General features: G+C 37.3%; 3 protein-coding genes and 1 long non-coding RNA gene across 6 annotated transcripts; 1 reads left to right on the top strand and 3 right to left on the bottom strand.

Annotated features, from left to right (window-relative positions):
* Positions 1-168: 168 nt before the first annotated feature.
* LOC106154295 (oligoribonuclease, mitochondrial) lies at positions 169-4,186 on the bottom strand. Its single transcript, XM_087018406.1, has 7 exons — positions 3,802-4,186; positions 3,262-3,345; positions 2,807-2,884; positions 2,383-2,494; positions 1,760-1,868; positions 1,322-1,375; positions 169-880 (listed from the first exon to the last, which is right to left on the bottom strand). Exons 1-7 carry the CDS (start codon positions 3,949-3,951, stop codon positions 802-804), a joined length of 666 nt encoding a protein of 221 aa, XP_086874532.1. The 5' UTR covers positions 3,952-4,186; the 3' UTR covers positions 169-801.
* Positions 4,187-5,517: 1,331 nt separating this feature from the next.
* LOC106154286 (sorbitol dehydrogenase-like) lies at positions 5,518-11,932 on the top strand. Of its 3 annotated transcripts, none has more exons than XM_087017938.1 (10): positions 5,518-5,648; positions 6,559-6,667; positions 6,970-7,003; positions 7,220-7,384; positions 7,777-7,939; positions 8,123-8,247; positions 8,909-8,974; positions 9,075-9,253; positions 9,508-9,629; positions 9,802-11,932. In XM_087017938.1, exons 2-10 carry the CDS (start codon positions 6,608-6,610, stop codon positions 9,950-9,952), a joined length of 1,065 nt encoding a protein of 354 aa, XP_086874064.1. In that variant the 5' UTR covers positions 5,518-5,648; positions 6,559-6,607; the 3' UTR covers positions 9,953-11,932. The 3 variants fall into 3 exon arrangements, with proteins under 3 accessions (XP_086874064.1, XP_086874063.1, XP_086874065.1); XM_087017937.1 differs by having other exon boundaries at positions 5,596-5,786; XM_087017939.1 differs by lacking the exon at positions 5,518-5,648 and adding an exon at positions 6,086-6,397.
* LOC106154285 (uncharacterized) lies at positions 10,005-18,947 on the bottom strand. The gene is made up of 5 exons (XM_087017940.1): positions 18,779-18,947; positions 13,483-13,599; positions 12,612-12,725; positions 12,093-12,245; positions 10,005-11,477 (listed from the first exon to the last, which is right to left on the bottom strand). Exons 4-5 carry the CDS (start codon positions 12,226-12,228, stop codon positions 10,762-10,764), a joined length of 852 nt encoding a protein of 283 aa, XP_086874066.1. The 5' UTR covers positions 12,229-12,245; positions 12,612-12,725; positions 13,483-13,599; positions 18,779-18,947; the 3' UTR covers positions 10,005-10,761.
* On the bottom strand, positions 14,674-15,505 carry LOC147760763 (uncharacterized). The gene is made up of 3 exons (XR_015335425.1): positions 15,386-15,505; positions 15,148-15,295; positions 14,674-14,767 (listed from the first exon to the last, which is right to left on the bottom strand). It is a non-coding gene; the product is annotated as an uncharacterized LOC147760763 (long non-coding RNA).
* Positions 18,948-19,621: the final 674 nt, after the last annotated feature.

Genomic DNA, 19,621 nt, shown 5'->3' on the forward strand with positions numbered 1-19,621 from the left:
TAAAGTGACAACTTTTTAATATCCTGACGTATATTGGTCATGCGGTTAAAAATTAGTTTTAAAATTAGTTTTATTTCATGTCAGATATATCATGTCCGATATATAATCTTCCTCCAGGTACAGTGTACACGTCACATGTACGTATCAGTGGTTAGAAAGAGGAGCCTGTTGATTTTGCAACTTTCCATCGTTTATTTTCTAAAATCTAAAGTTGCTAAGTATAGTCTAGGCAAACAATTTGGTCTGGTTGTGCCTTATACATGTAATACCCACGTTTTGAGAGAGAGAGAGAGAGAGAGAGAGAGATTGCTTTCCTCAGGACTTGAGCAGGTTTCTATGGGCACAAAAATGCTACAGTTTACGGTAAAAGTAAAAAGTCAGTTCTTCCATTTTGGTGCAATAACTTTAAAGAAACTAGAGTAAGTGCGGGACAGCTTTACCATTACAATGTAACTGCATAATCTATATAATAAATGAAAATAAAATCAAAAACTTTTAAATTAGAATTTGTTGCTAAAGAAAGTGGAACAAGCATGATCAGATCAAATACCTAAAGAACATGTCCCCTGACAGTAATCATCATCATTTTCATATATCATTAACAATATTAAATCATGAAGAATTGGCAAAAATATTAATAACACCTTCAATTCTTCAGGAATCATTGGCTATAGGTTCTCCAGTTAAATGAACACAATCAAAAGAGGTATTAACAAACAGTGCTTGCTCGCTGCCAGAAATGTGTTCTTTCAGTCACACCTAACACATTCATTGCTCTTCACATTCGTTACAGTAAATCATTCAGCTTTCTGGAGGTTTGAAGAGTGCAGTCTGATAATACTGTAATTCCTTTATGCTCTCTCTTATATCATCCATGGCTCTGAAATAAAACGAATTAAAAAACATAATTAAACCGTACTATAATTGAATGATTTATAGCAGAATTGTATAAATAAATACATAAAGAAAGACGTTTATTATGCAAACAAGGGCTACATGTACATGTACGTATAAAAGCCATGATCAACTATCGTTGTATTACCGTCAAATAAAGAAAAATCCACCAACTTCTGTACAATGTACATGTTGAGCAATTGCAAAGAATGCACATAAAGTAGAAAACCCCACTGCTTTATTTGCAATCACCAACTCTGAGGCACCCATTCCAATAATTTTTACAAAAACCAATACATTTTTAAGCGTTGTAACCCGAATACTCCAAAAAATAAAATAAATAAATAAAATAAAAAAAAAACAGCCCCCATTCCGATAACATTCCCATAACATTATGTTAGTACTGTATTTTACCTGCTTTACTTACCTATGAGTCCTTGCTTTAGGAGGGGCTTTCTTTAAGTCAGTTGGGTACCACCTCCTGAAATACAGGTATATCAGGACAAATTAGTATAGTTTTGGGTAACATCACTGACCAGAAAATGTGTGATGAACCAATACTGACTATTAAGCTACTAGTACTAGCGAACAATGTACTCACAGGTCTAACACTGAAGTCTACCTGTATTTAATACTCTATATTTCCTATTATACATGTATATTAAACTGACGATCAAGCCAAAGGGTTGAAAGTTTATAAAAATAAAACAAGAAATAATGAATTCACTACAACTGGAAAACTTTATGTTCATATCGAGCAATAAATATTTTCAATAAAATATAAGAATGCTTATTTAAACAAAGAGAGCCAATAATCAACTATATTTTGAACAAGAAAACTGTGGATTGTGAACCCAAAACCCACCTGCAGAGCTCCTTGATGGTGCTGACATCTATAATTCTGTAATGCAAGTGCCCCATGAAATCAGGCATGTACTTATCCAGGAACTTTTTGTCAGCATGTATGGAGTTCCCTGTAAAAAGCAACATATTATAACAACATGTACATTCAGTTGCCAGACTTTCCTTATGAAGACTTCCTATAAGGTACTGTCCTAGATAGGAGTCCTATAGGACTATCAAGTCCTATCAAGTCACATATAGCCCTATATTGGATGACCTATAGGATACTTTTGTAAGGATGAAGTTTCTATGTTTATATGTTTGCCCAGTAAGTGCCATAACTTTAAAGAAACTAGAATAAGTGTGGGACAAATTTACCATAATGATTACAATGTAACTGCTTAATCTAAATAATATATGAAAATAAAATCAAAAACTTTAATTGTTGAAAATTTGAATATACACTGTATCTTACTCCATACATGTAGAAGAGACCGAGGTCATTGGGCACAATTTCTGCACAGTTTTGCTGCATAAATTGACAATCTTGAACATAAGCACAACTCAACTTCAGTCATGTTTAAAATTATTTTATATTGACCACAGTCAATAATAGTTACTACTGTGCCCATGTTGGCCACTCACCAGCCAGTGGGCAGCTTCCAGCAGGGGTGTGATCTTGAACAAAAGCCAGAACCTCTTTCTCAGCCTGCTGAAGAGATATTTGGCTGTCTTTCACTGCTTGGGTTAGACCTGACTGTAAAAGATATACTTGTTTAGAAACTATCATCAGGCAAAAACATTTGAAAAACTATATATATATATATATATATATATATATATATATATATATATATATATATACTTAGTCTAGTAATTATACAGAATCTCTTCATTTTGCTCAACTAACCCTCACAGCTTAGGTAGCAAGTTCATATTGTTGTATGAACTGATTGAAGAACATGGGAGACAACGTAAAAAGGAAAGATGAAATGGATGGAGACAGTGAGAGGGGGAAATGAATGTTTGGTGAAAGTAAAGATAATTTAATGGTGAATCTCAGCTTTACCTTTCCATGGTGTTCTTTGCACCAGTCATTCATGTTGTCCATTATGTGATCAGGCTGATGAATGATAAGATTTGGACCCTGCAATAACATATGATCCAATCAGTGTTAAAAACAAAACTGGACTCGCTAACCCAAGCCCATTAACATTTTTACTCAGGCTCCAAGAAAATACTGGAGTCCACAACTTTTTTTACCAAAATAAGCAAACATTGGATTTAATATAGGCCCCTATTGTACATTTATGTACACATTTTGAAATGTGAGTTAATTACTAAGAATCTAAAGCCTAAAGAAATGGTCCACTTACCATGAAATGCTGTTGTGCACGAGTAACCGAAAAATATAGCAAAAATTGTTATTTCAAACATGAAATGTTTAATTTTAGAAATGTGTGAGTCAGCAAATAGTGTAGAATTTTAAGTAATTGGAAGTGGTTCAACAGTGTTATGATTTACCTTTGCCACAACGTTAAGTTTTCCATCTGTAACTAGACAAGCAATCTCAATGATGTGGTCAGTATCAACGTCTAGTCCTGTCATCTGAAAATACAGACACATAACTTAGTGTGGATATTCTTAAATGCCTCAAGAGTTTGTAACAGAGGGTGGAATGAGGCCTTACCTGCAGTATGTACATGTACAGGCCTAGCAAGTCTAACCCCATATCTAGCCACTGTCAACTGCTTCCTCGACAGAAGTGTAGTCATCCAAGTCCATTATCTTTTACCTTAGTATACATGTACATGTACACTGTGTATGTATGGGATGTATGTCATCTTCATATCATCAATAAAAGAACAAAGAAATCAAATCAATACCATAAAACATGGAAAACCAAAAATATTGAAAATAGGAAGATACAGGTAGAAAGAGAAAACCGTCGTTAACAGAGAAATTTCAGTAACAAATACAACACAACATGTACATGGCCACTACATGTACATTTAATGCATCATGCTCTCGCTGGTACTAGAGTAGCAGTAATATTAATCTTACCTCACAATCCACCCAAACTATCCTATCATGTCCCTTTGTGGTGTCATCATTCAGCTTAGCTTTTTTGACTTCAGACATGACTCCACACACTTGCCCAACCAAAGGTTTAAAACAAATCCCTCGCGGTATAATACGACGCAGAGCGTACATGTGCACAGCGTTGAGAGGGGGTCGACACTTTTAGGGAGCGGCGGATGTTGATTAAAATTAGCCTAATCAATTATACATTGAGGGTTTACCGTAAAACCTTAAAATATGACGATTCTGTATCAAACGTACAAACTGTTCCATATCATTCAATACTGCAGGTTAATTAATGTAAACGTAAATTGCATGTTTTTCATCCCCGTTACACACCTGCTCCCGACCCCTTACAGTAATTGACCCTGAAGTAAAAGGGCTCGGCGTGTTTACCGATATTATAGCAATAAGTGTCAAGAAAGTCTTAACCGATACCTGAAGAGGTGTTCTCCTAAGTAGGGAGCTCTAGTGCTCTCCAACTAATTGAGGATTCTAATTTAACACTAACGGAAAGTTATGCGACAAAGATATATGGGAAAGATTACAGGAGGCTTGGACATATTACATGATCCTTGAAGAACCCCATCCCTTGGTATCTGTTCTTCTTCGTCCTTCATGAACCGAGGTCATTATAGGCCTATAGGCTACTCGTTGAATCGGGATTTTTAATTCGGATTTCCTGCATTTTAAATGAGATGTAGGCTAAATAGGCTTATAAAGATTTATTTACTGTGATATGTGAATTATTAGTTTTGTTTTTTATGAAATGTGCGTGATGACTACCCCCCCCCCCCCCCCCACCAAACACACTCAAACACACGTGTACACACACACACACATACCTTTTGGGATATATGGCCTCCCCCCTCCTCCCTACAAGACAAGTCTCGGACAAGGGAAAAGAAAAAGATTCTAAAAACTTATCTAAAATAAGTAGGGGCCTAATAGAATTAATTCTAGAGATTCGTATTTACTGCCTCACATAGGGTAGACCGGGGCTAAACGCCCAGTCGGGGTCAAACGCCCACCCGCTTTTTTTCAGGTATTACGTATAAATACGCGTCTCGTGATGTTTTTTCCACTTCCTATTTCCAGCAGACTTATCCTCCATGACGGAGATGACCACAAACTAAAAAATAAGCATTTTATGATAATTTGTTCATTTTTGCCTTGTTTACTGTTATTTAGCCTTTTCCATAACATCAGTGACACCACCTACCAAATGCACGAATTCAAAAAACTTTGTTGGTGACAGATAGGATGGTATCAGACCTCCATACAAGTTTCGATGAAGTCAGATTGTATAAAACTTTTCCCGCCGAATTTTGAAAAAAATATACAAAATCTCACTTTGGGGCAAAACGCCCATGCTGATATGGGGCAAAACGCCTATAGTACATTCTTTTTGATAAGAGATCAATCTTCAGGATTCAGCGACTTTATTATTTAACATTTATACACATGTCATTTCAATACGGGTAGCGTCATACTAGTACCAAGGCCTAATTGTGATATTGGGGTAAAATTGATTAATCGGTTTTCCCAAAATTCTCCCTTACCTGTACACCCTCGAACAAAGTTTTGAGGCCAGTTTAATGACACCATTTAGTACCCCAAACGATTTTTCTTAAAAGCCTTAGTTCAGATTTTATCGTTGATAAAACAAAATAATGCCTTATACACTGTACTGTATATGTGACACGCATTAAAAGCGAGACGGTTTGACCAAAGTGTTATATAACACTGGCTATATATAACCATTAGGCTACAACACATGTTGAATCTTGTGCGGTGTTGAGACAAGTTAACAGCGGTGACCTCTAATGGTGAGATACAATGCGTAGAATACTTACACACATGCATACGTAGTAAGTTAGTTTATTTATCATAGTCCAAGCAAGCCTATCCTGATGGCAGCTACATGTACATGTAAATACGAATTCACGCCGAAGATAGCAGCACAGGTGAGGAGTATAGAAATGTATCATCCCCGCAGTGCAACGGGTCGGTAGGCGTTAAGTACTACGCTAAGTTTATTATCGGCGGTATTTCAAAGCCTAGACAGTTTTAAATTTTATTATTGTGAAGTTTTGTTTCAAAGGAAAACATAAAATTCACGTGGGTAAGCCTACTAGTAGGATTATATCGGTTACTTAACCGATGGCCAGCTGCATCAAACAATGCGGTCAGGCTAGAATTATTAATGCTGTGCCCAAGGGTTCAAAAGGTTAACTTTTAGGGGAAGTTTATCTCCACTGGTGTTTACAGGTAGTGTAAACCCACACAGGCGCACCTGTTAGTAAATAATCTGTCACAACAGCGACTATTTTCACTTTGTTCTTCTTGTGGACTGCACGCTACTCACCCAATTAAAGGGATAATAACTCTTCGTATGAGATCTATATTTCACAATAAGTACATTGTAAACAACTCATAGAAATATAATATATTCTGTTTTACCACAAAAACGGCAGTTATAGCTATTATTCTGATATCTGAGCTTGTCATCAGACCACGTGACCTCCATAGGTGTCTATACTAACTTTAACTGTAGAAATGGATTCGTAAACCATTGGTAAGTATGGGAAATTGTTGTTTACTCCGGGAAAATTATTTTTTTGGCCAAAAACGAAAAGTTATTATCCCTTTAAATGAATGAATAAAGTTTAATAGTGTGAAGAACATAAATGAACAAAATACCTCAATTAGAAACAGTGCGCTTCTTTATCTCTACAGTGTAAGTTTGCAGACAACCGAGTGTAACTGGAACATTCAGTGATTGAAAATGTCGAATTCCAAGATGCAGCTTGCAGCAGTCATTTACGGGAAGGATGATTTGCGAATAGTGAGTTTTATATATATGAATTTTGATATAAAACGTACTGTTAGACTTTGCAATGTTCGTGATATTGCGAGGGATTTGATTTGAATTTAAGTTTGATACATCAGAGATCGATACATCTTAAAATATGTGTACGCACGTCTGTATTAATGTATTTTTTATTGAAGCATTCACATATTTATGAGAATGTTTATTTGGATATTTAGGAGAATACAAATGATTGATTAATAATCTGTATTAGTATTCTTATTTAATTTATTGTCTTTCTGGATGACTGTGTATTAATCAAATAATTATCAAAATAGGAAGAAAGACCAGTCCCATTGCCAGGGAAAGGAGGTAAATTCTAACTTTGATACTTTTAGTGCTCGATTCACATTTGCATTTGAAATTGTTTAACTTTGACGTTACAAAATGCCAATTTGGATATGTTTGTGTTAACTGTGAACAAATTTGTTCTTTACACTAAACTTATATATACCCTGGTAATTGCTATCACTTTCATTTCCCCATGATTCATAATTTACAAATATGCATTTCAATTGTCACGTTAAGAGGTACAGATCGCCGTTGCCTGCGTTGGGATTTGTGGGTCGGATGTTCATTTCTTGCAAGAGGGCGCTTGTGGAACGTTCGTGATCGAGGAGCCTTTCATCTTGGGTCACGAGTTCAGTGGAACAGTGACATCTATCGGAGAGGGAGTAACAAGCCTGAAAATTGGTAAAAGCAAACACATGACACTAGTTAGCTACCCGGTATGTCTTTGTTCACAGTTAGATTTATCGATTTCATGAATTTTTATGGCCACTCCCTTGCAGCTACGGGTTTACCATTTTTGCTGATACATTTTAAGATAACTTTTTCGAATCACTTTACATTTCAGAGTTCTTTCATTGTTAGCTAATTAACCGTCAGAATTATGAAGTTACTGATTTTATTTATTTTAGTCCCCTAAAATTAATTTCAGATCGGGTATTTCAGATCGAGTTTAGATTATTTTATTGACTAAACCATCTATTTTGATGCATCCTAACAGTGTCCTCATCGGATTTTCCCTCTCCGATGTCCATGAAAGATAAACTTACCTCATCTATTCATTTTCAAACATCCAGGTGACAGAGTGGCAACAGAGCCACTGGTTCCATGCCGAAAATGCGATTTATGTCTTACTGGTCGTTGCAACATTTGTCGCAACAAAGTTTGTTTCTGTGGAACTCCAGGATTCGACGGAGGGCTTCGAGCGATTTGCTGTCACCCGGCCAATTTCTGCCACAGGTAATAACTACAATGCAAAGGCATATACAGTCTAGTCTTTGGTAGCCGTTACCTGAAAATTGAAGTGCTGCATGTACGCAAAGGCAAAATATGCTACTGGTATACAGGGTACAACATTTTGAATATCATTGCAACCCTGTTAGATTTTAAACTTTTTCATGTGCATACCATTTCACGTTTAAGACTCCCAGACAGCTTAACCTTGGAAGAAGGGACGCGGATGTTATTGGAACCTCTGGCAGTCGGTGTTCATGGTTGTGAGCGTGCAGGCATTAAGCCTGGCTCTAGCGTTCTTGTAACAGGCGCTGGTAAGTATTCATGCTTGTGAGCGTGTTAATAAGTAATTCCTTCAAATTTTCACAGGTGCCATTAAGTGTTTATGTTGTTTGGCGTCGACTTTGTCCATACAGCGGCGATAGTGTTCATGTTCATATGTAAGCGTGTAGAATACATTCAAGTTGTCTCTTAATTGTTTGCGTATACCAGGAATGGTAGGCATTACAGAATGATGAATTTATGTAAATACAGTCTAAAAAAGACGGCTTATAGCAAGTATACGTCGCTGAAATGTTTTTCATGAAGACTTATACATAATGGAATTTTTTTTGGAAGGGGCTGAGTGTATCAGTGGTGGAAAAGAACAAACAAACAAACAAAAACATGGGATGCAAACTGTGTCTAATTTCAAATCTGTAATGAACTCTAGCTCTCTTGACGGCACAGTCTGACTGTTATACCTGTTATACAGTCTGCATGTCCACACTTTATGGTCCAGGTGGCAATTTTCATTAACCTCCAATAGACATCACTTTGTCGGTCTGTGTGAAAAATAAGCTATCATCATGACCTATTTTAATTTACTAAGTTTAAGTATGTGTGTAAGTCATTGCCTTTTTAGAATTTTTAAAAAATTTTTTTTAGAAAATGCCTTTTGTCACAACCATTATGCGAATGTTTATTTTGTGGTAGGCCCTATTGGGATAGCAACGCTTCTCACCGCTAAAGCATCAGGCGCAACGAAAGTCTGCATTACAGGTTAGTATTAATTTTACTCTCTCTCTCGTAATTGAATTTTCAAATCCTTTTTTAACTCATCAAGCATGTAAAGCTATACGTCTTGTATTTGTGTGTACAGATATTCTCCAGGAGCGCCTTGATTTTGCTAAATCACTGGGGGCAACTCACACCCTCCTTGTCAAGGCTAGCGACGACCCCCAAACCGTTGCCTCCAAAGTAAAAGATTTAATGGAGTGCGAGGCCGAAGCTTCCATTGAGTGCAGTGGTTCCGAGGAAGCCCTGTCTGTGGCCATTTTGGTAACTTTTTCTTTCAAGACACGCAAACGAATTATTAGTTTTGAGTGGGTACACGTTAATGACATTGTCGTTATTCTACGTGTATTTCTGTCAGTTCATGGTCAGTGTCAGGCCCACATTTCCCTAAAAATTTCTTTATAATATCTATAGATTTTCCTTGGCGTTGACTGTCGCAACTACATGTAACCGATCTTATTGTTATCACTGTGCATTCAAATTTTGTTTGATCTGCACTGCAGTTTTTCTTGTTTTAGGCTACCAAGCCAGGTAAAGTTGTGGCAGTAGTGGGAATTGGAAATATAAACCAAACCATCCCGGCATTCCATGCGCTCCTTAATGAAATTGACATACATTTTAGTTTCACCTTCAGAAAGAGGTAAGTTCTTTTCTTTTAGTTCGATAAAACAGATATGAAAATATCACCGTAGCTTACTTTTTTTTGTCATTCGGATGTGGTTCATTCGTATCTACACACACACACACACACACACACACACACACACATATATATATATATATATATATATATATATATATATATATTTCAGCCATGAAATTGCAATTGAATTAGTGGCCTCTGGCAAAGTGAACATCAAGCCGCTGGTCACTCATCGATTTAAACTGGACAAAGCTGTAGAAGCGTTCGAGTGCGCCAGGAATAGACAAGGAATGAAGGTGGTCATCACATGTAACGACTAACAGCTGTAACAGAAGACAAGACCATGTAGACAGAAAACAAAAACCAGAGAAGTGTTTTAAAAGTGTATTTGTTTGACAAGACAGTTTGCTTACAAATATACGTTGAGCTTAGATAGGCTTAACAAATGTACAAAACTGTATGTTTAATAAGTAAAGGGACGATTTGTATAACGAATTTCATAGCATATTGCTTAAAATTGATCAGCATAACTTTGTATGTCGCCATTGTTTAAATCTATTTTTTTTATTGGAATATAATTTGCTTATACATGTATCTGTTAGAAAAACCCAGGAATAATCAACAAGAATGATGAAACGGGTTTGCTTTTTATTTTGCAATTTTGCCCTTTTGGGTATGAATATAAAACATATAAATAGGCCTAGAGCATGATAAGATCGTATTAGTTGTTTAAACTTTTCTCATTAATTCCAAAACCACGTGGTGACGAGCTATAAAAATTGATGTGCAGTGACGCCATAACAAAACATTAAGGAAAAACATTGAGCATTTATTAAAAAATAATAACGATAATAAAAGCAGGTTAGTGCAGATGGTACTGTGCAGGCTTTGGTTCGTCATATGTCCAGACAGTCCGCTTTGAAATATTTTGGCAGTATAGGTAATACTGCACATATCCTTGGATCATACATACCCTTTTACCCCATCCCAAAGTTGTCAGAAGTCTGTGGAGGCCATCCGGAAGCAGTGGTGCAACTCGCAAGAACACATCAAGTCTAGTTTACTTCAAGCGCTTGATGGGCATAGTGTGCGATGTGTTTATTCCAGTTCTCGTCGATTAATTCAATCATCATTCCAAAATTTTACCCACAACAGAAATTGGCACATTTAACAGCAGATAACCATCCTGATTAGGCTTGTTCAAATCTTCGTTATTGTCATCATTTGACGGTGGTCCTGTCTCGTCTTGTCGCAAAGTGTCTGACCAGATATTCCACTCTTCCCTCGGTGGACCAGGGAAGTTGCTCAATTCTTTCTCCGCTCTCCCTACATAACCTTTAAACTTGTCGAGGTGAGTGTCATTCAAGCGACCACTGATAGCGGCAGTTCCTGGTGATCTTACAGATGAGACATCAGATTTTGTGCATGGAACATCCGCCCTGTTTTCTGTATCAGATGAGCGAGGCGTAGATACGAATTGCGAACTTCCGCGATACTGCGTATCCAGCAAAGACGTGATTTTTGGATAACCCAAAATACCCCCATGCGTACAGTTTTGTGCTGTTTTGATAGGGGCGTTGTCTGCAACCAAAGGTATGTTTTGTTTTATGTATTCAGCCACCGTCAGTTTGTTTCGTTTCGGTCGTTTGCTGTCCGCTTTAGGCGCTGGTTCATGTTTGGCGTTGGTGGTGCTTTCGGTTGTGTAGATAGCAGTAGTATCCTCGGTCCCCAGGCAGTCTTTCTGTCGGAAGGATGATGAAGGTGTAGTGGTCTGCTGCTGGTCTTGTGCCACGGAGGCTTGGGATTCAGTCAAATCCTTTTCCTTTGCGCTATTCTCGTCATAACCTGGATGGTTATAGATTAAAAGTGGGAACATTATTTTGAAAAACGATACAAAATGTGCAGCCATTAATATACTCATATTGGTAACGAAGTATTATATATATGGAAAAAGAATGAATGAAAAGAAATTAGACTTCCAATGTCTACAAAATAAACTAAAAAATTAATGGAAAAATACATTTATATAAGTAATGGAAAATATGCCGAATATACTGAACGATGGAATATGTTAGGTAATGTGTTTCAGTGACCTCCTTACATTGTGTTTATTTCCCACTGTATATATGTTTATATATGTTTACGAAATGCTATATGATGATTGATATTACTGATATTATTGACAATATTTTGTATGTTTCCTTTGTATGCCTAATGATAATAATAATAAAAAATAAAAATAATTAAAAAAAGTGGGAACATTCCCATAAATAAATGAATAAATAATATTTGGGATTGGATGTGTATAAGTGTTTGAGTAAATTATTGCAAAAATGTTTTAAAAATAAAATATCTTCCGCGTCACGTCTTTTTCTGCAGTTAATTTAACAAGAGCCAGAATCGTGAATGCGGATAAGGATGTAGGAAAAAAAACTTTAAAAACGACCAGCCAGCACTTACTTTTTGGCAGTTTCGGTGTAATCTGCTCCCCAACATATTCCCATGTTAATCTAGGAATGGAAAGTTTGTCGTTCTCTGAATCATATTCTAACTTGTTACGTCTCCGTAGAGGTGCTGAGACGGCCCTCGTTCCCATGGCGGGAGAGGCATGTCCTGCAGAGGAAGTCATTAGGAGGTCAGAGTCAGGATAAGGCCGCAATTCGAACAGTGAGCTAACTAGTCCGCGAGTCAAATATGGCGACCCAATAAAAAAAACTTGCCGTCTTATCCGCTAATAGATATGAAAGGGTTCTCCGTGGGGAAGTATTCAAGTGGGAAGGACATATTTGACCCGCAAATTAGTTAGTCCACTGTTCCAGAACGCAAAAAAAAAAAATGTTTGCTCTAATTCAGTGTATTTCAAAATTGATTTTGGTATTCTCTCAAGTTTGAAAAAAAAATTATTCTCATTTGTGGATGTCTATAGCGTAATATATATTGCAACAACAATTATAATAATTATGGAAACTTATCATATACCGGTCTTGGCTGACACTTCATTTTTAGTAAACCCATTCTGTAAGCTGGCTAGCGATGAGAGATGATTCTGTAGCTCTTGGGGTAACCGAGCGAAGTCCCTCGCTTCTATTTTTTCTAGACATGAAAATTGAAATATATATTACTTCTGGTGCATTTATTTTTTTGTATTTTGTAATCAAGACAAACTTGCTTTCCACACTTTCTGCAGGGGCGGATGGAGACCGTCTTCTGTGTCCTCTGGAAGACGGTCATATTTTAAAGTTTACATTGTCAGGTATCTATTTTTCTGTTGGAGGACTGTCAAAAATGGAGGATGGATCAACAAATATAATTTGGAAGACTGTCAGAAAACATCTCTGGACCCGCCTCTGTTCTGATAAGAAGTGAAACTTACGATAGGAAATAAAAAAGGCAAAGCCAAAATTGTCATTATTCTCTGCGGTATTTTTTATTTTTTTATCTTTGCTATTTGTTCATAGCCATGCGTATGTGCCCCTTTTTATTCATAGCAATGTGAAATATAAGGTTAAATTTCACACATTTCTGCACTCCAATATTTCATTTGCATTTTCCATATTTCTTACTGAGACCCCTGTGAGAGGGGTCGCGGGGTTTGGGTGGGTTAATATAAGGGGCACCGGTGATGTGATGTACTCCAAAAATGACGTAGTAACCCTCCTGGTGACGCATCGCAGTGGGTATGGGTGGCGGGGGTGGTGTGTCGCCATATGAAAGGGGGTAGGCCCATGAGAGGGTTCTCTTAACCTTAAACTAGATAGTATTTATATGGGTACACCCTTTAGCTCCAGTACAACGACATTTTAGTATACCGGTAGTTTTCATTTTAAGGGATATACTGCTTTCGTCTCACCCGCTCTCTCGTCGTCTGCGAGGCCTTCTCCTCCGAGACATTTTAGTCTCTTTTCCCTGAGAGCTTCTAGCAATTCCCCAGGTGTATATAGATCCCCGCTTTGATTTAATTCGTCTCCTAAAAATAAAAATAAATAATTAAACAAACAAATAAATAAATAAATAAATAAATAAATAAATAAATAAATAAATAAATAAATAAATAAATAAATAAATAAAACAGAAACAAAAACGCACAGTTCATTTAATCATTTATCATACATGTTCCTAGTTAAGACATACTCCAAATAGTCTAACATGATCAGTCGTCGACAGAGAAAACGAGATTCCATGATGATTAAAAAAGAGCACGCATTTCTTAAGAAATTACCCGATATGTACAAGTAGGTGTAGAGAACAGGCCGGTGTGAAGGGAATGGATGTCCGCCGTAATGTATGTCCGTAGGACATGTATTCCTAGGAATGAGTGTCCTGCGGACACTAAGTCCTGGGAATGCATGTCCGGGGCCCTCCGTTCCTAGGAATGCATGTCCGGGGACATATTTTCCTGGGATTGGAAGTCCTCCGGACAACTGTTACTTAGTAATTTACGTCCTACATACAGGCATCGATGTCCTAGTCGGACACGTTTTCCCAAGTAAACTAGGAATTGATGTCCCCTGATGTTGCTTCGTGTTTCTATTAGGTTTAGAATGAGATTATGTTATTTTCAATTACATATAAACAGATTTTATTCGGTTAAATTTCTTTTTTTTTTTAAACAAAGTGAGAAAAACGATATCTGACCCACCTAAATTAAATAAATGAAAGAGAAAATACAGAACCAACAATAACATAATTATTTTCGAAATTTTATTTTATTACTTGTTTTCTTTATTTGATTCAATCGATTCATATCATTCTACATATAATTTCAAATTGGCCCCATTTACTGCTCCTTTCAAGATATCACCCTCCACAGTCCTCAACATATAAGCTTTGTTTTTTGTTTGTCCTCGCACCACGTATGGACCCAGCCACGGATCTTTGTTTTTGTCCCCTTTGCGGTCCGATCTTCTCATGTTCTTTTTTAACACTTTGGTGCCCACAGGGATTGTCTGTAATGAGAAGGACATGTACATGCATTTATATCCATAGGCCGTTTACCATTTAATGAAAAATATACAGAATAAATACATAAATTAATATCTCATTACCATTTTTGGACGTCCTGTGGGTTCACTTCTTCGTGTTCTTCATCTGATCCACTCCCTGTACAGTCGACATCTTGCAGAAGCACAGGCTCTCTGGTAAAGAAACATTAATGAATTTAGAGGTAACATATAATATTTTTCACCATCTCGCTAAAATTCAGCTGCAGTGAGAATTGCATTTCATTGTAGGCCTAAATATTCAGACCCGTAGCCGGGGGGGGGGGGGGGAGAGTCGGGGGGTCTGGAGGCTAAAAAGAACCTCCCCTTTTGCTTGGAAAAGGTACACTCTGGGTAAATTTGATCTAGATAAACTAAGGTTTCATGGCTAAAGGTCTACATTTTCAGAAAAAGAACCCCCCTTCTGCAATTGCTGCCTACGGACCTGATATTAATCGATTGGATCACATGATGAATCAACAGTTATATAAGAAAACATTTTGACTTACTTAAGATCCCCAAACCATGTTACATACCTGCCATACATTGCAAAGAAAGGTGAGAATTTAGTGGTGCTCTGCCTTGCTGTGTTATAGGCGAAGACCACTTGCTTTAGAAGCACATCCCACTGAGCCTCGTCTTTCAGTTTCAAGAGCATCTTCTCCAACGTTTGGTTGAATCTTTCTGAAATAATATAATGTTTTATTGTCATCATTTTCTTCTCACATTAAAGAACAGTTGACTTATATTAATCAAGAAATCAAAACTTTTTACCTGTTAGTCCATTGCACTGGGGGTGATATGCACTGGTTCTGCGATGGCTAATTTTCAGTGACTTTGTTATCTCTTCTACAAGGGCGTTATTAAATTCCCTTCCTTGGTCATTTATCAGCTTCTTCGGGAAACCAAAACTGATAAAACAAGTAAAATATCAGTTATATGATTCAACAATTAAATACAACGTTGCGTATAAGCATTGATTTAAAAATGTTTTAAATATCCCCTTTTCATCCATATTTTTGATCAAAATTTCATAGCTTACTTTAATTTTAAACAGTAAGATATCATTACCACATAAAAAGATCTAGAAGGAAAGAAGCCACTCCTGTGGCCTATTTCGATGGCAAGGCCCTTGCTTGCGCCCATTTGCTGTAGTAGCATGTCACCGTGCATATATATTTATTGCCACTGCTAGATGTTGGTAGCGGCCCTACAAGATCTATTCCTATCTGTAAAATAAGTTAAAATATCATTTTCCTGGTAAACAATATCTGCATTTCATATACCTAAATAAAACTTTATATTTTAATGCATTGAATTACATTAAATTGTTGTAGGAATAAATATTTACTGAATGCCAGGGCACAGCGTCTTGGACTGGGATGGGTTGTAGCTCTGGGGCTACAAGGTTGGCTTTCTTATTCACTCTTTGGCATCTCTCGCAAGCCTCAATGTAGGTCCCAACGTCCCCAACCACATTTGGCCACCAAAACCGTTTGCCTATTTTATCTAAAGTTTTATCTCTGCCGAGATGTCCACCTACAATATAAATAAGTAAACTTAAAACAAATTAAGAAAAATGCCATAAAATATGAAGATAAACTATAAGGTAAGATATGTGATTCTTTGAAATAAGGACTTACCCATTGGAGAAGCATGTAGCTCCTCAAGCACCTGACGAATTTCCCTTCCTGTCATCAGCACTTTCTTCCAGGGGTTGGAAGACTCCGACGTGCTACATGTAGCTTCATTACCACTTTCTTGGACATCTTGCTTGTCTACTTTGTCCTTTTTATAATACAGTATATTTTTCTCTATCTGTAAATACAAAATTTATAACTAATTTTACAAACTCTCTGTTATATGAAAAAAAAAAACGAATATGCAAGTATACTATATGTATAGTCATAGTCACCTTGAAATTTAGCTGTGCAGTTCTCCTCAGAGATCTTTTTCTTGCTTCTGACAAGCCAGGGGGATATTTTCCTTCTTGCAAGTACCTCAGAATGTCAGCGGGATTTGCCCTAGTCCTTGTCTTCCCCATTCTTAATATTGTCAGGTGAAAGTAGAAAGCATGTGCTCTTCTTATATATAGTAGAGGCTCCACTGCTCATCCAATCAGAAGTAGCCACGGCCTCAGATAGACTCTCTTGATGACTTTTCTACAACATTGTCCAATCATAACTCATAGATAATCTTTAAAATTATTAATTTCTTGCACAAAAATATTAAAATGAAAGCTATGCGATTTTTTCCTCGACAAAATAATATCAGGTGTGCCATAAGCAAGCCTATAAATATATTTTTGTAAAAAAAATAATAAAGATAAAAATAAAAAAGACATTAAAAGTACATAAGAGATTTGAAGAAAGTATGAATCGGATGTTAACATGATGTGGAGAACATTGTGGAGAGATATAGTTCTGCCGTGCCTGAGTTACGAACTCACCTTCTAAATTCTCATGGTCTCGCTTCTTTATCCAGACGCCTAACCCATCAGCCTGTGTAGCCGCTGCTGCCGACCGTTCGAAAATTACCGATACTTACGCCTTCGTGTTTATAATAAAATTATATAGACATGCAATATGTTATAATACTTGTACGGACATTTTATATGTAGGACTTGCGTTCCTGTGTATATGTGAAAGGAAATTATGCCCGACAGGAATATATGTCCTAGAAGCGTAAAAATACAGCTGGGAATCTAGGTCCGGGTAGGACGGTACATCCTAGGGAACGCATGTCCATAGGACATGTTTTCCCAGGAACGGAGGTCCGGAGGACCTCCGTTCCTGGGGGACATGCATTCCTTTCACACCGGTACTCGAAATGTCCATGTTCCTTCATCAGTGACTAATTTCTATTTCAAAGTTGACAGTCATTTCGGGAAGTGTCCAAGTTTTACTGACTCTGATGTAAGACATAACTGAAATATATCCTCTCTAAGCTTTTGTTATTAAGAATTTTTTTAGGATAAGCGATTCTCTGTAGGATGCGTTTACTTCAGTAAACAGTAGTTATTTCGTCCCTCCTACACAACCCACGCTGAGTAATGCACCTTGATTCAGATCGGTTGTGTTGAAAAGAAACTTAGGACTAGACCTTATTTTAACCGAAGAAATAACATTCACACTATACATTCACTACAAAGAAGAAGTTTTCAACATGAAACATCATATTATTGCAGACGATTGATCTACCACATTGGTGTAATGCGCAGGTGCAGAGAGCGGGTCGATACTTAGGCTGCGTTCACATGAAAAATCTATTTTCTAAAAATCTAAAAATCTATTTGCAGTATTTTGTGATCACGGTCTGTGCCCTGGATACCCCAAGCGTAATTACGGGCAGCGGGAGCCAGTTACTTCCAAAGCTGTAATTAATTCTCGGCGCTGCCAGTAATTACGCCGCGGGGTATTCAGGGAACAGACCGTGATCACAAGATAGCGCAAATAGATTTTTAGATTTTAAGAAAATAGATTTTTTACATGTGAACGCAGCCTTAATATGTGCTTATACATTTATCAGTAACTGATTTATTTGCTTTATTCTTGAATTCACCCCCTGCCTTCTCGCGCGTTTCTTCCCGGGAGATTTGCTTTACCGTGTATGTGTAAATAAACATTAACACAGTATGTGGATGTGTAAATATAAAAGCGCATACTTTTGGTGGTTTAAATTGTACGCCATGCTTGTTAAGATCACCGCTTTTATATTCTCTGCCTACTAGTATCTTACTGTTATAAATATTGAATACTGATTATTTTTTTTCATTTAAAAGCCATGTCTGTCTCACATCAAGTATTGTTTATTTATTTATTTTACTTATTATTATTTTTTGAATATTTAAAGACACCGTGATAGGGGCCGAATAACATGCGCTCAGTTTTGTTTTAGTATATGGTTCCCTTTGTGCTCCATCCTATCGTTTCCTGTCGCGTTTTCTACATCTAGATCAGATTTTCAATTTCTGTCGGCCTTTCTTTAAGAAACCGATTGTTTTATTACGCCATTAAGAGCACCTTCGCTTTAAATGGAACGCTGATTTATTACAACTTATGTAGATTATTAGTAGGCAGAGAATATAAACTCTTGAAAATCAATCATTTCTTTTCTATACAAATAATTCACCCTCATTTGCCCAATGTGCATTAAACACCTACCTACGGCTATAATGTGCAGTGGCACCCCTTCACATCTCTCCACTATTTCCTCAAGTTGGTCATTTCTGAACTTGACCGATGGGCATACCTCGTGCAGCAGTGACCCTCCTTCTCCAGTGGACAACCGAGGCAGCCGGACGCAGATGTAGAGTTTGCTTAAAGACGCAAATCGGAAATCGGTTCTTGACACCACCAATATCCACACGTTTTTACAGTATTTGACCAAGCATGATATTAGGTCAAGTAATACTGTTTGGAGGGGTCTATCGTGCCACAAAAAGGAAGGTTCCGCGTCCGCAATCCCTTTTTGATCGGCTGTTAAGCCCTTCTGAGATTTGGATTCGTTAAAGTTCTTTTCATCTGCGACGACGACGTGATCGCAGTTATCTATTTCCAAAACATACCTCTGACACTCCTTTAGTCTATTTCCTATATGCGCGGCTAAGTCATACTTCCATTTAAACAGTGACGCCTCATCGTTAGAGTCTTCAGAAGGAAATGGTTGAAGAAATGCAGTGGCTTGACTGAATCGTTCGATAATATGGCGAACAGACCGCACACTTTTGAGGTTCACCTTCGCCACCTCAAGCGGTCGGACCCTACCGACTTCTTGTACGACTCTCTCAGCAAACTCGGTCTTGCCGATGGCAGGTGGACCGTAGACACCAATTATTCGTCGCGATTCCCATTCATTTAGAACTTTATGAAGCTCAGACTCACGACCGACGAATTTGTATTTATACTGCAATATACCATCGAGCATGCCTGAAGCCATGTCTTTCCTCTATTCCCCTGTGCAGACTGTCGAAAATCAAACGAATCGAATGACTCAAAACGCAACAACTTC

Source organism: Lingula anatina, chromosome 7, assembly GCF_051362555.1.
Source record: "Lingula anatina isolate TDL-2025a chromosome 7, LinAna3.0, whole genome shotgun sequence".
In the NCBI taxonomy this organism is placed as follows: domain Eukaryota; kingdom Metazoa; phylum Brachiopoda; class Lingulata; order Lingulida; family Lingulidae; genus Lingula; species Lingula anatina.